The 19,407-nt window shown below is 43.9% G+C and overlaps 1 protein-coding gene across 1 annotated transcript; it reads left to right on the top strand.

The window, feature by feature from the left end:
- The first annotated feature begins 4,523 nt into the window (after nucleotides 1-4,523).
- Nucleotides 4,524-16,516, top strand: LOC134461691 (potassium/sodium hyperpolarization-activated cyclic nucleotide-gated channel 1-like). Its single transcript, XM_063214571.1, has 9 exons — nucleotides 4,524-4,710; nucleotides 6,330-6,434; nucleotides 6,860-6,997; nucleotides 8,318-8,479; nucleotides 10,498-10,591; nucleotides 11,118-11,245; nucleotides 11,800-11,946; nucleotides 12,683-12,914; nucleotides 16,179-16,516. The coding sequence occupies exons 1-9, from the start codon at nucleotides 4,537-4,539 to the stop codon at nucleotides 16,346-16,348; spliced, it is 1,350 nt and encodes a 449-aa protein (XP_063070641.1). The 5' UTR covers nucleotides 4,524-4,536; the 3' UTR covers nucleotides 16,349-16,516.
- The last annotated feature ends 2,891 nt before the right edge of the window (nucleotides 16,517-19,407 follow it).

Here is a 19,407-nt window from a genome sequence, read left to right as displayed (position 1 = left end):
AGGAGATTGCTGCTCCGACTGTGTTTGTGCAGCTCCGTGCGTGTCTGGCTGCACAGCTCTGTGCTGCTGCGTGTGGTACAGTTCATTACTGTACAGCACCTGACCTGACCCTGCTGTGCTGCCGCTGGTGCTGCTGCTGGTGCTGGTCTCTGTATCTGGTGGTCGGCTGTGCTCGTTACTCTGTGCTGCGTATGGTCCAGGACTTGTACAGGACAGCATCTGCCTCAGCCTGAGCCTGGTACTGCTGCCGCTGATGGTGATGCTGCCGGGACAGAGAAGAGAATAAGCCTGCTTTCACGTGCACACCCCAAGACTTTCTCTTTCTGGAGTTATTGGGAGTTTTGAACTCGGACTTTCTCCTCCTCTCCACAACAAAAGTTGACAGAGAAAGAGAGGGAGGAAGGAAGGAGGAAAGAAGAGGAGAGATACAGAAGAGAGAGAGAGAGAGAGAAAGGGAGAAGAGAGACGGAGCAGAGCAGATGGAGATGTCGTCCTCGTCCCCGAGCAGGAGCAGGCGTCGCTCGGTGGCGGCCGTGGCAGCGATGGCGGGCGGGGGCTGGAGGAACCTGCTGCTGCCGCAGCTCAACCGGCAGTCCCTCTACGTCTACGGCAGCGAGATCGCCGTGGAAGAGGAGTGCATCAAGCAGAGGGACAGCGGCATCCTCGTCATTCACCCCTTCAGCCCAATAAGGTACCAGCTGTCTGCTTGCTTTGCATTGATACTCTATAAAGTGGTGTCACTCTACTGGCATGAAAGAGAGGCACAGACTTCGGGTCACAGTTTGTGTTGATATACAGCAGTGTCAGCCTGCTGAAATGAAAGAGAGGGACAGGGGTATTGTAGTCGTACACCCCCTCAGCCCCATACTGTACCAGTTGTCTGCTTGCTTGCTTGTCTGCTGTTTTACTGTATGTGAGTGGAATGGAGTTGTGATGAGAGGGTGGTGGTTATTGCTTCCACAGACTTCAGGTCAGAGTTGGTATTCATATACAGTACAGTAGTGTCACTCTGCTGGTCAAACACCCCTTCAGCCACATACGATACATGCATGGTCTACTGTTTGTTGTCTTTGTTAAGAGTTTTGGTCAGAGTTTGTCACGGTAGTGTGAGCTGTAGGCTACTGTATGTGCAGTCAGCTGTCATACACCTCATCAGCTCCATATGGTACAAGTGGCACGCTGCATACTTGGTTGTTTACTGTCTTTTTTAAAAGATATTTTTTGGGGGCTTTTAAGCCTTTTTAATTTTTGAGATAGTACAGTGGAGGAGAAACAGGAAGCAAGTGGGGAGAGAGACGGGGAAGGGTCGGCAAATGACCCGGGGCGGAATCGAACCTGGGTCACCGGCGTAGCAGTCCAGTGCCCAGCCGTTAGAGGGCCACATTTTTACTGTCTTTGAGTGGGGTGGAGATAGTGGAAGGTAGAGGTGCACCGAAATGAAAATTTGTGGCCGAAACCGAAACCGAATAATAATTAATCACTTGGCCGAATACCGAAACCGAAACCGAATATTACAATTCAGTCAAAAGTTATCAAAAGTTAGGTTTTTCACTATTTTTAAATATTGCTTAAATCTACAGCTTACAATAAATGTAGGAAGAAAGGAAAATAAAGGAACGGAAAGAAAAGTAATGTTAACAGCTTGTTGATGGGTCAGAGCTTGTTATGATAGTGTTGTACTAGCTGTTGGCTCTGCTGTGGGTTGGTTCTGTAACTGCTCTACTCAGAGTTTGTTATGGTAGTGCTATGAGAGTGGGTTTACCAATGCTCCAGACACTGTACTTGTTTGCATGTCGATAACATGGGATGGGCCGGAGGTGGGTGCATAATAGTGATATGTCTGCATTGGAGGTCCATAGACATAGGGGTTATTTGCTGCTCAGACTTCAGGTTAGAGTTGGCTGGCTTGTTTTTAGCATAAGTGGCACATCATTGGCCAGCTGCTGTTTTACTGTCTGAGGGCAGGGGTGCCAAAACAGGGTAAAGTCAGTGACCAGGGCCTCACCCACATATCAGGGGCTACGCCGGGAGTCAGACTTTTGGTTTTACATATTAGCACAAAATGGGGGGTTCTGTTGGGAGCTGGTTCCATGAGGCCCAGAATTTGGTGCTACTGTACGCCCCTGTCTATGGCTGGGATGGGATGAGGTTGTCAATAATTCAGGTCAGAGTTTGTTACTGTATAGTGACACACTTCTATACTGTTTCTTTTTGTGTTGGGAGAGGAGGATGGGATGGGGTGGTAGATTGAGTGGCGTGGTGGGTTTGGAGCTGCTTCAGACTCAGTACATGTACATAAGTAAGTGTAACGGATGCCAACTAGCTGAGTATGGCGGTAAGTAAACCCCCCTCTCAAAGCCACATACAGTGAAAAGTTAAGTGGGGTCACTGTTGCTCAGACTTCAGGTCAGAGTTCGTGATTGCAGCCTGTACGTAATCGGGAAAGCCGATGGGGGGACCAAAGGGTTGATTGGCCCAGTCTGTGCCCATGGAGAAAGGGGGCACAGAATTGTGTCCTCATTGCATTACATGTATCGGGTTTGGGGCCGTTTCTGATGACTTTGGCCTGGGCCCAGCCAAAGCTGGTCAGCAGCCCTGTAGGTAGAGTCTGTTTTGCTTGTTTGTAGGTGGGATGGAATGAAGGAGAGTAAGGGGTTACTGTACTGTTGCTCCGACCTCAGAGTTTGTTATGTCACGAGTAGTTCCCAAACATAATGAATGCAATCATGGTTACGAACGATATTGATCATAATAAGCAGGATTATCATTTTGGCCATAACCGTGCAGCCCTACTAAGTAAACAAATCCTATGGTATAAGGATGACATGAGCGGGATGACTTCACGAGAGATTGTGTTATTGTACCATGAATGGCTGGCCGTCTGCTGTTTAGCTTAGTGGTTCTCAAAGTGGGGTTCGGGGACCCCTGGGGTCTGTGGCACAATGCCAGGGTGTCCTTGAAAAAGGACTTAAATGCTAACCAGTAGCCACACAATTCTGTAATGTTGATACTCTATCACATCACTGTAATTTCTCCCCATAGATGGTAACCTTTCTGTTGACCCAACAGAAAATCTACAAATAGAATACTACAAAATTAATTCATTGTTGACACAACATCCCCAAGGAAATATTCTTTGTTTTGTGCACTATTTTAAAGGTACACTGTGCAGGAAATGGTCAAAAAAGGTACTGCAACTATGCTGCTCATTGAAACTGGGCTGCCTATTGCCAAATTTGATCTTTACATGAAAGTTTACTAAGTAATAAACAAATATTTTCTAGTATGGTCCAAGTAGAGTCATTCTTGTAGCTAAAAACTGCTATTTTGGGAAATTCAAAATGGGGGACCATGGAGAAGATCCCCCTTTTCATGTATGAAAAGTGCAATTTTTCCAGTCGTAATGAATACTTAGAATTTGATGGTGGTGGTAAGTATTCATGAAAAAGGTAACATTAGTGAATGGGCAGCATGAATTCTGGAAATAAACAACTAAAAATCTCACACAGTGTCCCTTTAAGGGGGTCCTTGGAAAATACTCTGCTACATTAGGGGAGCCAGACCCAAAAAAGTTTGAGAGCCCCTGCTTTAGCTGTCTCTCTGTGGATGACATGAGATGAGATGAGATGAGATGAGATGAGATGAGATGAGATGAGATGAGATGAGATGGAGTGAGCAAGAGACTTCTGCTGAGGCCTCTGGTCAGTGATGGATATTGTTATACAGGCTGCGCAGTACAGTGCACAGTGCACACTCGCCGTCTGCTGTTTACAGTGTGTGGACGTCACAGAGGCTGGGAAGGGGGTGAGGGGTGGAATGGTGGTGGTTGAGGGCTGTTGGGGGTTACAATTGTGGAGGGGGAACTGGAATCGTAGCTGTTGGTGTTTTTTTTTACATATGCAGCTGAATGAAGACATATTGCATGTTTGATAATGCAGGCAATCATACGAATGTTGTTTTTCATACTGTATTTATCTATGCACAGTTGTGCAGTGAGTATTAAGCATCTTTCAAGCTTTATATAACATATGTGCTACAATATTTGCAAATAAAGAAAATGTGTTTTTGAACGATTTATAAGTAAACTGAATGTAAAAAAAGAAAAGAAAATGTCACACCAATGTCTTTCCATGATGCAAACATGTTTACTGTAGCCTAGAGTGAACCGACTGTGGACTTGTGCCTTAGTTAGTCACACAAGAGCCTTGTTTTGTCAGTGCAATTGACAGTAGAGACTCGAGAGGTAACAACAGACTCGAGAGGTAACACAAGTTGGTGTACAGTGCACAGCGGGGCGAAAAACAAACCTGCTGCATGAGTGAGTAAGTGGGTGAAGGAGGGAGTGTGTGTGACGTGCCTGGTGTGTGTGTGTGTGTGTGTGTGTGTGTGTGTGTGTGTGTGTGTGTGTGTGTGTGTGTGTGTGTGTGTGTGTGTGTGTGTGTGTGTGTGTGTGTGTGTGTGTGTGTGTGTGTGTGTAGCTTAAAACCCCTAATTGCATTTTAATGCACTTTCCGCTCCGCTAGGAGTTATTATATCATGTGCATGGTGGCGATCACCTTCCTGAACCTGATTGGCATCCCGATGGAGATCGCCTTCCTGGACGGCGAGAGCGGCGTGGGCTGGGAGGGCTTCAACGTCTTCTCAGACACGCTCTTCCTGATTGACGTGGCGCTCAACTTCAGAACGGGTATCATTACTGAGGACAATGAGGTAACGGCCTATTCGTTTTCATTTCCACCCCGCAGTCACAAAGTCAGCAGAGCGTGTGTGAGTGTGTGTGCGTGTGCATGTGTTTGTGTGCGTGTGTGTGTGTGTGTGTGTGTGTGTGTGTGTGTGTGTGTGTGTGTGTGTGTGTGTGTGCGTGTGTGCGTGTGCGTGCGTGTGTGCGTGTGTGTGCCTGTATGTGTATGTAAGCATCGCCTGGAATGACCCCTGCACAAGACAAGACAGGGTTGCCGGCCAGAACAATGCAGACTGAGTGTCTGAGTGGCGTTATTTAACACTGTGCATGTCTTCTGTCTGTATTCATCACTGTCTCTCCAGACACACTATATTGCCTTGACTCACATATCCAGAGGCAGTCAGAACTAAATATTTGAAATATCATTCCTAACCCAAAGGGTTCAATATGATGTCGACCCACCCTTTTTCAGCTGTTACAGCTTCAGGATACCGTAGGGCAAGAAACGCAATTTCAATTCTTTGTATGACCAGCGCATGTAAAGACATTGACAATAAAGTCGACTTGACTTGACTTGACTTGACTTTAGGGCCGCACGATTATGGAAAAAATCATAATCACGATTATTTTGGTCAAAATCATAATCACGATTATTAATCACGATTATTGATTTTTGCAGATTTTTTTGAAAATTATAACAAGATGAAATATAACCAAGAATGAATTACATACGGGAAACTTAAGTGGACAGATTTCTGGTCAGAAACACCAGCCTGTCAGTATGTTCTGGCTTCAAGGACGCTCTCAAAAGTAGGTCACTATTGCCACGATTAAATCACGATTAAAATCATGAGTTCGATTACACTATTTTATCACGATTTTGATTATTTTTTGATTAATTGTGCAGCCCTAGGATACCGTAACATTTTGGACAATTCCATGCTCCCAACCTTGTGGGAACAGTTTGGAGCGGGCCTCTTCGTCCTCCAACATGACAATGCCCCATTGCATACAGCAAGATCCATAAAGACATGGATGAACTTGGTGTGGATGAACTTGACTGGTGGTGTGGATGAACTTGACTGGACTAACTGAGAGCCAGTCTTTCACGACCAACATCAGTGTGTGGCCTCACCAATGCACTTTTGGAAGAATGGTAAAAAAATCCTGTACAAACACTCCTCAACCTTTTGAACAGCCTTCCCAAAACAGTTGAAGCTGTAATAGCTGCAAAAGGTGGATTGACATCATATTGAAGCCTATGGGTTAGGAATGGGACGGCACTTAAATTCATATGTGAGTGAACGCAGGTTAGCGAATACTTTTGGAAATATAGTGTACATCAACAAACACACTTTCACTATTATAACACCAAGTACAGCAGGCCTAATTTGTATGTTTTTTTAAAGGACTGGAATTGTCACTGCTGTTGTTATTGTATTGCTGTTGTTTATTATTTATTATTACTCTGTGGTGGTGGTGATGATTGTTGGGCTTTTGCCTACTTTTGCTATTTTTATGCCCCTGCTGACTTGAGCAGAGCTGACTTTTGTATTATTCTGTGGTATTTATACATTATTGATTAGACATTACACTGATGGGCTTTCCGGCCGGCTTGTAACAATAACGCTATTTGTCATATTCACAGGATGCTATTCTGGACCTGAAGCTGATTCGAATCAACTATTTAAAGAGCTGGTTTATTCCTGACGTGATTGCTGCCTTCCCAGTTGGCTACATATTGCTTATCGCGGTAATGAGCCTCTTCTCTCCAGTAACTGCATTGTTTCCTCTCAAATGCTATTTTAATAGATGGTGTGTGTGTGTGTGTGTCTGTGTGTGTGTGTGTGTGTGTGTGTGTGTGTGTGTGTGTGTGTGTGTGTGTGTGTGTGTGTGTGCGAGCGCGCGATTTGAGTATGTCTCTGCATGTGCCACTCTCTCTGTGTGTGTGTGTGTGTGTGTGTGTGTGTGTGTGTGTGTGTGTGTGTGTGTGTGTGTGTGTGTGTGTGTGTGTGTGTGTGTGTGTGTGTGTGTGTGTGTGTGTGGGGGTGTGTGTGTGTGGGGAGGGGGGGGGGGGGGGGGGGGGGTGGGGGGGAGGGGTGTGTGTGTTCTCCCATGCTCCCATGTGGTAAACTCTGACATCTGATATATGTAGTTGTGGCTATGTGTGTTTGTCAGGACTTAACATATAGCTCGGACAACAACTCCTCCAAGAGTGTGAGGATGGTGAGAATCCTGATGTTTGTGCGGATTCTGAGCCTGGTGCGGCTCCTACGCGTATCCAGGCTGGTCAGATTCTTCAACGAAGTTGAAAAGGTCAGTAAAATTTTAAATGTAAATCGGAAATCTACATTATTAATCTCATGATTCCTATCTAATGTCCTTTCATTGACTGACCATAAATATTCAGTATTTTTGCAGTGTTAAAAAAAAACTTTTTTGTCAATTTAGTTATAATATCTTATTCAGATGTTTTGCTGTTTAAAAATGACTTCAGATTCCCCCGATGACCTTTCAAGAGAGTGACGCTATCTTGTGTATATTTTATCTAAAATTGCATTTTGGATTTGCTTTTACCCCGAAATGCACTCTCTACTAGTCTAGAGCATAATCCTCTTCTGTGAAATTGGACAGGATTGTTAGGAGACTTTAATCTACTTGGATTACGGGCAAAGGCACCTTATCGGGAAACTTGCTTACCTCGTTGGATTTTTCCCCCTTCTCTTTTTGCTTAGAGACTGTTCGTTATCTATTGTCGGGGTCTTTGGAAGATTTCCACCCTTGATTATCAAATTTTGAATGACCCTCCCTAGCAAGCGTCAAAGCCCTCCCCACGACGTCGTCAAAAAATGCAAAAAGTTTGAGTTCTTGTGTATGCTGCTGTTGGTCACCTTCATTTTCTCAGGAACAAATAAAGTGTTTCCACTCTGCTAATCTTCACCTCGACCTCAGATCATAATTTGACACTCAGGCATATCCACAGCATGGGGTATGAATAATCACGGTACGATCCACATGTGGGTTGGAAAATTACCACAACATCTTAGATCTCACATTTACCATGCGTTACCCCTTCTTACCTCCACTGCCTTCTGCTCACCTGCCCTGTCCTTTCCTGTCCACTCCTCTCTGCCCCTGCCCTCCCATATATTCTCCTGCCATTTTCTCTTCTGTTCTCCCCTCTCTCCTCCTGTGCACAATCTAATCACCTCTCCACTCCTCTTCTTTCCTCCTCTCTCTTCCTTTCCTCATTGCCCCTTCTGTGCACTCTCCTCTCCTCTCCTCTCCTCTCCTCTCCTCTCCTCTCCTCTCCTCTCCTCTCCTCTCCTCTCCTCTCCCCTTCTATGCACCCTCTCCTCCACTCCCATCCTCTCTTCACTCCTCTTCTTCTTACTGTCCTCTTCTTCTCTCACCTCCTCTGTACATCCTCTGCCCTCGCCTGCCCTCTTTACTCCTTTTCTCCCCTCCTGTGCACCCTCTCCTCTTCACTCCTCCCCTCCTCTCTCCCATCATGTCTAACCCTCTCCTCTTTGCTCCTCCTCTCCTCCACTCCACTCCACTCCCCTCCTCTCTTCCCTCCTGTGCGCCCTCCCTTCCCCTCTTCACTCCTCCCCCTCTCCTCCTCTCCTGTCCCAGGTGTCCAATGCCAACCTGGAGGTGGTGCGTCTGCTGTTCCGCGTGCTCTCCCTCTTCATGACCATCTTCCTGCTGTGCCACTGGAACGGCTGCATCCAGTACTTCGTGCCCATGCTGGAGGACTTCCCAGACGACTGCTGGGTGAGGAAGGAGAACCTCACGGTAAGCCGACAGGCAGATGCTGATGCTGCAATCTGGCCTGGCGTGCCCTGACCTGTACTCAAAGACCAGGCTGTCATCATGCTTTAGCGTATGTATCGCACGCTAGTGCATTCAGCGTGTTGGTGCGACGCATTTTGAAGTTAAAGCGTGCTCCTCAACGCAACGGTAAAGCGCTTTCATGCACTTTTGACACATGACAAGGTTTGCACAGTTTTCCCGCCGTGTCAGCGATTTTGTATTGTCACAGGGCATTTCTGTTACTAAACGCAAATATGCTTTGCTGTGCCCTAACCAAAACCACCCCTAAATCTAACCTGTCAGTAAAGCAATGTTTCTGCTGCTTTACTTTTGCCAAGAACAACTAAATTGTGCCTAAACCAAAACCATCCCTAAACCTAACCTGTCACAGGGCGTTGTGGAGCACGCTTTAACTTGGAAATGCGTATTGGACACACGCGATAGTGAGTTCAAATCAGCGTGTCATAGATACGCCTATGCATGATGACATGTTGCAAAGACTGCAGTACAGTATAAGTATAGTACGGTCCGGTCGGTGTATATGATGATACTAATTTGAAGATATAGGAGTTAATTACAGATAGATGCTGCAACCTGGCCTGAGCTTAAAGACTTCAGGATAGTGTACATTAGTGAAAAGTGCTGTCCGGTGTGTGTATTCTGGCCATTCACCATAATGTAAATTGTCCATGTACGTAAATGTGCACAGAACAGTAGATCAAGGTGAGTCGCCAGACTGTCAGTTTGTCTGACACTACAATGCAGTACGGCGTGTGTATTCTGGCCATTCACTGTAATGTAATGATACCAATTTGAAGATTAATTCATACAGATATAGGAGTTAATTTGTGAAATTGCCCATGAAAAAAACGCACAGAACAGTAGTTCCAGGCGAGCTGCCAGATTGTCGATTTTCCTGGCTTCAAAGAATGCTGTAGAGTCCATCCAGTCTAGTGTTTATATTCTGGTCATTGCACTACAGTCCAGTGTTTGTTTTCAGGTCATTCTCCGTACTAGTCAAATTAATACTAATCAGAGGATGGATTTATCCTGGTAGATGGAGGTGATTAGTGAAATTGCCCGTGTAATGTGCACAGGAGCAGTAGATCCAGGGAAGTGTCAGATTGTTGGTTTGATTGATGGTACGGTGCTGCCTCAGCTGCGTAATAATTCACAATAATAGGCAGCCTCGCTCCAGACGCTACAATGCTGTATTTTTATTGAAGTATAAGGTGGAAAAAAACACTCTGACTAGTTTGTTCTCATTCTAAAAATAAGAAAGTTTATTGCACTATGTGGGCCTACCAACAAAGGGCGTTTCGGTGTCAAGCTGACTGAAATGTATTTGATGAGACAAGGCGTTTGTTGAGATGAGAAGAGACTACTGAGTGCATTTTTTTGTGCTTTCTTATATAATCCGATGCCCTTAACTCACACCCAAAGCTGTAATTAAGTGGAGCGGAAAGGAATGGTATCTAACAGAACAGAAGTGAAATGGCCTAATTGCAAAGGAAGAAAGCACGAAACAAAATTTGAGGCTCAGAGTACAAGACAAGTTTCTCCACCTCCTAATGTTTGTATTTAAAACGTGACAATGCAACCTCTCTAGCTTTTTTTTCTAGCATTGTGAATTCTAGTTTTTCTAGTCGCACCCAGATAATGATAAAAAACACACATAGCTACTACTGCACGGCGGCCTCTTTAGGTTTCATACTCCGGTGAAGTCCTGCATTTTCTCAGAGGCTTTACAGTAGGTAGATAAATATAACTTCCCGTGACAAATGGCACAAGCAAGATTCGAGTTAGTCAATCTTAGGAAAAAAAACAGCACCCCAAAATGTGCTTTGTAAGGATATGTGATACCTTTTACATCATTGGCAAAAAAAATCTCATTGTGTTTATTCTCTGTATATACTGTATCATGTAACCTCTATAAAAGGAAAGTGCTGACAGTGCGTCCTCTTTCTTTCTTCCTTCCTTTCCTTCCTTCCTTCTCTCAGAATGCCTCAGTGGTGGAGAAGTACTCCTTCGGCGTCTTTCGGGCCCTCTCGCACATGACCGCCGTCTCTTACGGCTCCTCCGACAGCCCCACAAGCAAGGCGTACTCTTTAGCTCATCTACACCATCAATCAATGGCCGCATGCTGTTTATAGACATATCACTTTACTGTCCCAGGGCTGGCCGGCCCGGGCAGCCGGCTAGAGTCTTACCCCCGCTGGTGTGTGTTTCTGCTCCCCTCTCTCTCTCTTCCTTCTCCTCTTCCTCCTTTCTTCACCATCTTTCTCCTCCTCTTCGTCATCCTCCTCCACTTGCGTTCCCTCCAAATTCTTGTCCCTCCTCCTTTTCTTCCTCCTCCTCCTCTCCCTACACATATTCCTCCTCCTCTGCCTCCACCTACTCCTCCTCCTCCTCCTCTCCCTCCTCCTCCTCTACCTATTCCTCCTCTTCCTCCACCCCCTTCTGTTCTTCCTCTATATCTACCTCTTCCTCCCCTCCCGTCTCCTCCTCCTCCTCCTCTCCCTCCCCCTAATTATCTTATACCCTCCCTCCTCCTCATCCTCTCCCTCCTCCTCCTCCTCCTCCTGCTCCTCCTCCTGCTCCTCCTCTTCCTCCTCCTCAGATAATACGGAGATGTGGATTGTTATCATCAGTATGGTCTCTGGGGCTCTGATGTACACCTTATTAGTGGCAAACACCACAGCCATGGTGAGCGACTACGACACAACAGCAACGGCGTACAACGACAAGGTAGCCCATAGCTCTACTGTGTGTGTGTGTGTGTGTGTGTGTGTGTGTGCGTGCGTGTGCGTGTGTGTGTGTGTGTGTGTGTGTGTGTGTGTGTGTGTGTGTGTGTGAAGCATGATGCCCTGTGTGTGTGTGTGTGTGTGTGTGTGTGTGTGTGTGTGTGTGTGTGTGTGTGTGTGTGTGTGTGTGTGTGTGTGTGTGTGTGTGTGAAGCATGATGCCCCACATGTTTGTGTGTGTGTAACGGCTGTGAGGCAAACGGAAAAAGAGAGACCCAAGAGGAAGAAGAGGAAGATATTTTTTGCATGTATTTTCTGCAAGCCTCTGAAAAGGGAAAGATGTTTTTTTGTAGAATATAACCAAGCCAACACTTAACAGTTGGGAGGCTGAATGACGCAGGTGTTAAGGCAGCCATGCAGCTGGTCCACTCACAGGTGCATTCCTCTTTTCTTCTTCTTCTTCTTCTTCTTCTTCTTCTTCTTCTTCTTCTTCTTCTTCTTCTTCTTCTTCTTCTTCTTCTTCTTCTTCTTCTTCTTCTTCTTCTTCTTCTCCCTGCAGATGAATCATCTTGACGACTACATGACCTTCATGAAGCTCCCCAAGGACTTGCGTGTCCGCATCAACAGCTACTACCAGGCCCGCTATGCCGGGAAGTGGTTTGACGAGAAGGACATACTGAATTGGGTGTCCACCTCTCTGAAAGATGTACGGCTAATGATGATGAGGATGTCGAGAAGCCTTGTTGTCTAGAATTTTGCTGTATTGTAATGTTGCTTTGATTTTTTTTTTTTTTACCGCTTACTGCACAAAAACAGACATGTACAGTAGGTTCGGAGAGGTTCTGAGGACGGACAGTGAAGCCTTGTCTAGAATTTCGCTGTATTGTCTTCTATTAGCCGCTTACTGCACAGAAACAGAGAGAATGTAAATTATATACGTCCGTCCATATTTAGAGGTTAGTTTTTGTACTTTTGTCATATCGAATAGTAGCCTCTTACTGCAGATGGGGTCGCCGGCGGGCCTATTCACTATTTGCTGAAAATACTCAACTACATTATAACAACATTGCTATGACAGTACCGAGAGCCTTAGGTAACATATTAAGACATCGCCATTACAATTTTTACACTAAGGTTATAACATAGGCTCTGCGCAAAGGGGTTAACATTTAGGCTGACTGATTTGTCTAATTTTGGAAACTTCTGTATAGGCCTTTGGGTGACCTTTCAACATTTGGCATTAGGAAGTTTTGGTACAACTGTACAATATGATGTGTGTGTGACGCCACCTTTTCCTTCTCTGTCTCTATTCTCTTTTCACTCCCTCTTTCATCTCTTTCTCCTTTCCCCGCCTTCCCCACCTCCCTCCCTCTCTTCCTCTGCCTCTCTCCTCCTATGTTTCTCTCTATCTCTCTCTCTCCGACTGCTCATATTTCCTGCAGGAGATTCTGACCATCATGTGCTCCAAGCTGCTGGGGAAGGTGGCCATGTTCCGTAACTGTGAGAAGAGCTTCATCTCGTCCATCCTGCCGTACCTGGTGCACGAGGTCTACCAGGAGGGGGACGTCATCGTGCAGCAGAATGGCCCCGGCGACCGCATGTTCCTCATCGAGCACGGACAGGTGCTGGTGGAGAGCCTGGAGAAGGAACTGTGCGATGGAGATCACTTTGGAGGTCAGACACTCAGAAGTGACCAGCAGATACTTTGTTTCACCCTTTCACGACGAGTCTCTGTTATAATCTTAAGTCTTATAGTCTTAATCTGGTGCTTCTTTGTACAGAGGCTATGTTATAACCTTACTTTCAGCAAAATTTAAATGAGCAAGTCTTAAAGGACCAGTTCAGTCAATTTCAATATGCTGTTGTATTGCTCACGCTACCCTTGACTTGTCAGTACCCGGTGATGCCACATATTTCGGCTCAGCCCTTTCTGAGATATGAGCTATTCTAATGGGGGCAGCGTTTGTTTACATTTAAAACATTTTTAACATAGTCCTACTCCAAATATTTTCCCAAAAGGTACCGCTGTTTGCTAGTTGTCTGCTGATGTTTTATAACCTTTTGGATGTTTTTGGGAATACATAAAAATGTTTTTTTGAAATGTAAACAAAGCGCTGCCCCCATTACAATGACCAGGATCTTGGAAACGGCTGAAGAAGAAGAAGAAAAAATCTCAGGTACTGACAAGTCCAGGGTAGTGTGAGCATTACAACTGCATGTTGAAATTGACCAAACTGGTCCTTTAACGTGTTACTGACGGCTCTCTGTAATGTCATAGCAATGTTGTTATTATGATGTAGTTTAGTCTTTTTAGCAATAATAATAATAATAATAATAATAATACATCAAATTTGTATAGCGCTTTTCTAAATACCAAAGACGCTTTACAGAACATGTAACATAAAACAAAAACATGAACATAAACAATTAGGGGTTTCTTTTGCCTTAAGACATGTAAAAGTTTTTATCTTTTACCTATGTCTTATACATGTCTTAAGGCAAAAGAAACCCCTAAGTGTTTAAGTTAAACAGTTAGACATAATGAACTTAATACATATGGAAAAGATGAACAGACATTCAAAGACATACAGAGACTAAAACACAACACAACGGCAATGGAAAGTTCTTTTTTGTCCATAAATCATGACGGTATGGAGCGTTCACATTAGTGGAGAAATATGGAAGCCCACGGCGGGGGCGGCGATGAAAAGGCCATGGCGGGATACGAAAATCCCAATGATTGAACGGGCTTGCCAGTGGGCCCATCTTCACAAAGAGGCTACGGCTCTTTGTAGTCATAGCAATGTTGTTATGATGTAGTTGGGGTTTTTCATAAAACGATGCGTAAGACCGCCAGTGATCCCATCTGCATGAAATGGCTACTACTTTTACTTGAGCTTTTGGAGGAGGACATGCCAGGCACTGCAACTTAATCTTATTGTAAAACACAAAATGGCTGGTAGCTCAAAAAAAGTCGCAGTATCTTCTTAAAGTATATTTGTTGGGTGCTCTTGGATGAAGGGGATCAGTTCAATTCCAAAAAGGGAAAAATCCAGGCAACTCCAGGTGAAAAAGAGGAAGTCCATTAAAAATTGTCATAGGGCTAAAACATGATTAAAAAAAGCCAACATGTTTCGACCGCACTGGTCTTCATCAGGGCTTTGTCATCAGGACAAGGAGCATGGCCTCACCTATAAGGTGACACAAGGGTCATGTGACCCCATAGTAAACATGTTGGCTTTTTAAATCATGTTTTAGCCCTATGACAATAAAGGCTTTTTAATGGATTCCTCTTTTTCACCTGGAGGTGCCTGGATTTTTCCCTTTTTTGAATTAATCTTATTGTGCTTTATATTTTGTAAAGTACACAAGTAAGGTCAGTGGCGTGCACAGACATTTTGGGGGGCAGGCTGGGGGGGTGTTGGAGGAATATGGAACTTCTGGTTGCCTTACTAGGCTATAGACTATAGAGGATATACTGTATATTATAGTTGAGCATTATTGTCACATGCTTTTGATCGTGAAGCATTTGTAGATTATTATGTCAACAAGGACCACAGTACATTGTGACAAAAAGCTTTCAAAAAAGACTTTCAAAAGTGGCATTTTTGTCCTGGAGGGCAAAGGGGCAGGTGCTTTAGCACCATCTCATCCCTATCTGTGCACACCTATGGGTGAGGTGCAACACAAGTCACTCCTAAGTTTTTGTGACACTGATAAGTCTTTGACAAATGTTGTGTTGCCACCAAATAAAAGACAGAAGATTAAACTCGAATTTGCTTCAGTTCTTTCGTTGTCCTTCTGTTATGCACCTACCAGCTGCTGGATGATGCATAGTCCCCTTTTAACCCATTGGTGCTGGATGTTGCGTTGCGCAACATTTTCCCTGGCACCTGGAGCTGCATTACGCAACATTCAGGCTCATGAGATTTGAAACAACTTAATTAAAAATCTTTGTTTGTTTGAGATGAATGAGCACAATCTAATGAAAGATGAGGGTCTTAGCGTTGCATGTCATTGCATGTCTTGAGGTGCGTCAGAGGCTGAGATATTTAGGTTTTTATAGGCTGAGGGCAGCTGTTCTTAAAAAGGGCTCAGGCATTCAGCACGCTTTTTTGCAGGTGCCTTAGGCGTCAATGGGTTAACTCTCATTTTCTTATTGCTGTATTGGTAGCTTTGTGTGTGATGAGATTACGTTCAGAATTCGATTTATGTTATTTCATGGTATTGGTGTCATGGTGCGTAAATGTATTTGTAATTGTTTCGTTGCGTGATTTTTTTTCAAACTTTCAGGAGGTCAGACAGTGAGAATCAATGAGCAGATACTTCTATTCTATTATTTCCATATTGGTAGCTTTGTGTATGATGTTACAAACAGTATCTAACCACAATTTTGTCGCGTTCATATACTGTATTGCTGTGAATTTATTTCAATACTTCACGTTGTAACCACTCTAATCAGTTTTTTTGTCTGAACAAACAAACGATAGTATATCCATTGCCAGAACATCTTGCAAATCTTGTTATGAGGGTTTTCAGTGATGAGGTTATGTTTACAAGGCTAAGTGGAATGTCAAATTGTTTGTTTAATCTCTGTTCAACCCTCACTTGGGGAGACAATCATTTGTATGAAATGTGTTACACAGGTAAAAAAATAAATAAATAAATGATTTTGCCATTTTTATATGTCTACTGTGCTAACAGTATTAGCCTAGATATCAATCTACATACATGGATTATATCAGGGTTAGGGTTAGGGTTAGATTTAGGGTTAGGGGTGCGGGCAGAGATTCCAGGGGGTGCGCGTAATTTTGTTCGTATTGAGGTTGTGACCAAAATTCTGATATACTGTTTGTATATTGATGTGAATATTGATAGATGTATATTTATATATATGGACTATATGTCAATAACTATGCCATGTCCCCGTGTTTCCAGAGATGTGCCTGCTACATCAGGGGAAGCGCTTGTCGACAGTGCGGGCCCTGACGGTGTGCCGCCTCTTCTCCTTGTCAGTGTTGAGCTTCAAGGAGGTGCTCAAGAGGTTCCCGGAGATCAGTAAGAACATGGACAAGCTGGCCGAGAACACCAACACCAGCTTTGTGTAATGTGACACGTCCACCACGTCACATCCCGCAGCATTTCTTTCAAGTCAGAGGCGTGCTCAGTCCCTTCAGAACGGAAACCAAGAAAAGCTTTTGGGTGGGCGCTCTTTGGTCCAAGATCAACGTTGTCCAAGTTTGGGTGGAAAGAATAAACCTTTCTTCACCAAGGCTCTCCATAGAATAAAGAATGTCTTCCTTATATATTATATCGACATGTCCATTCTGACCTGGAGAAGGCTCAAGCTGCTATGTGTGGGTACTCTGTGTGGGTACTCTGTCGGAGTGTCTTTGTCAAGAGAGGTTTTTCTTTTCAATCAGACTTGGACATCCTGCAGCAGTCTGTACATTAAGATCCGAAGACATTAAGATCCGAAGAGACACTAATCTCCTCGTCCTATATACAATAAACAACACCACAACCAACAAACTTTTTTTCAGTTTACATGAGCATTTCAATGAAGATTCTTCTCACTGACCTTCTGGAATGAGTGTTCTCTAGGAAAGCTTTGTAAAGACGAGCTGAATCTTCTGTGGCGAGCCTCAATTTTAGTGATGTATTTTTAATCGTGTCCTTCACAGCACATTGATTTATCAGTGTGAAAGACGGCTATTAGCACTTCAGAACCTTAAAAGCGGCTAATTGTCGGCCACTCTGCCTGTCTGTTATGACCTCCCAATGAACTGTTTAATCAACACAGACACGGCCCGTTACACTGACTGCCTCCCCTCGGCTCGAACTTGTAACGTGAACCTCTTTGATACACAGATAAACGCACGCACACACACACTCACACAGAGACACACACACACACACACACACACACACACACACACACACACACACACACACACACACACACACACACACACACACACACACACACACACACACACACACACACACACACACACACACAGGATTAGTAGCAGCCTCTTCCTCCTATGAAGAGTGCAGTTGTATGGCCCAGCACAGTTACACTATATTACATCACATTATATTATATTACATGAAATTGCATCATGTTTTATCTTTCGTCCAAAGTGATTCAATAGAGTTGTACAGGGTTATTGGTTACATCCCCTGAAGCAACGGTGGTAAAATGTCTCGCTCAAGGGCAAAGGGGCTTCAGCCATGGATGAGTGTGCAGGAGTGAGACCACTATCCCACCCTGCAACCTTCTGATGATCTCAATGTCATTTTCACATGACCATGACGGCAATAGTTGCATTTCAGCACATGGCCTGACTGTTCTTCTGGCGTTTACACACTCCACCCTCTGCACCCGCTGAAGAATGTCCTCTTTCGCCCCCTTCAGGATGAAGCCAGTACAGTGCTCTCTGGTGGTCTTCTCTACAACATCTTGTGGTGCAGCACACCACCATGCAGTTGGACCAGGACTGCATTAGTTACAGTCAGTGCTGCTGAAAGCTTTTCCCGGGCCCAGGACAAAGTCATCTTGTACGGCTCCCAACCCTATACATACAATGTAATGAGAAACCAATTCTGGGCCGCCTTTCTCCCACACATGTTGGTGTTGGTCATACTCTAAGTTCAACATTAACTGAACACTATATAAAGGCAATAAAAACAATGCAATTTACATCCTAGTGGGTTATGCAGTGAAGAAGTAAAGACTACTTCACACAATTTAAGCAACTGGGCTTGGTCTTGGGTGGGCCCACCAACTTCCATGCGGCTGGACTCGGACCAGGTAGAGGAGCCCCGTCCCCAGGATAAAGTTCAAAGGTCACATGGAAAGAACGCACAGACTTGCAAAGCTGTTGTTAAGGTGTATAAATGTTTGCCACATTAAGAATTCTATTTTGAAATGTCTGAATTCTTTTAAAATATAATGTACAAATATAATATAATATATATATTGTATTCTCTATATTGTATGCAATGATCCTATATTCCACAATTTTCTATGCTGCTTTATCAAATCCTGCAACATGCACCTTTGCAGAGAAATACACTATATTACCGTAGTGCAATATTTCTGTAACTTAAAGTTGTTTGTTCTTTCTTTGATTATTTTTATACAACCAGTTAGTTGCTTGGGAGAGATGAACTCAATAACAATGATTCTTGCTACCTGCTCCGCTATAATTGCAACGGTACTTAAACTATATCCACTGTATTGAACACAGTCTTTGTGGTAGCCCTATACTCCGAACAGTATCGACTCTCCTCTTACAACTTTACTTGGCTGTGGTCAAATGTAGGTACCAAGTGCACTGAACACAGAAAAGAGACTTTTGTGTTTGTGTTTGTCACATTGTTATTTTTTCTCATATTTTTATTGTCAAGTCATCATTATATGATAGGCTATAGGTTTTCAGCTCGTTCATATTATCCACCAAATGTGTTAATGAGACTTTGAGATAAAAACAAAAAAAACTTTGAAGGATCTCTCCATTCCATATTCCTGTCCATAATATACACATATACATTTCTGTCCATTATGTCAATTTCATAAAGGTTTGTTTTCTTGGTGAGTAAGCAGGTACCGTCCACCAAAACGGTACACACAAAAGTAAAAAAAAAAGTGATTCTTGGTGGTGGAATATGGATATGAGTGGATGTTGTTGAATGAGTGGCATTCTGTAGGCTTATCAGCTGACTACTGCACTAAATGAGGCCTGTTAGGGCCTAGGCCTATGCTTGTTTGTCTACCAAAGGTAAAGTACAAGCTACCTCCCGAGGTCAAGCCATAGCTCCCTCTGAAACTCAGAGTTAATTGAGAGAATAAAGATGTTATTATACCGACATATTCGCTGCATAGTCTTTTAGTGAAGATATGCATTATTTATGGTGTCAAATCAAATAAAAGTTGTACTTGTCCAACTGTTTTAACTACAATTGTTTGCTGTTGTTTCCAACTTCTAGCCATAGCCTATTTTTATCATGAGGATTACATATTCTTCATTCTTGATGGAAAATGTCTTTATTCTTCTTCATTGCTCATTGCTCATTTAGCCATTAAACTTACCTTCTCATGCTAACTTGTGTTGGAAATATGTCATGCATAATTGAATTCTACAATGAGAGCTGGAAGGCA

The sequence above is a fragment of the Engraulis encrasicolus genome, chromosome 13, assembly GCF_034702125.1.
Source record: "Engraulis encrasicolus isolate BLACKSEA-1 chromosome 13, IST_EnEncr_1.0, whole genome shotgun sequence".
NCBI classification, from domain to species: domain Eukaryota; kingdom Metazoa; phylum Chordata; class Actinopteri; order Clupeiformes; family Engraulidae; genus Engraulis; species Engraulis encrasicolus.
This window is presented reverse-complemented; position numbering and strand designations above follow the sequence as displayed.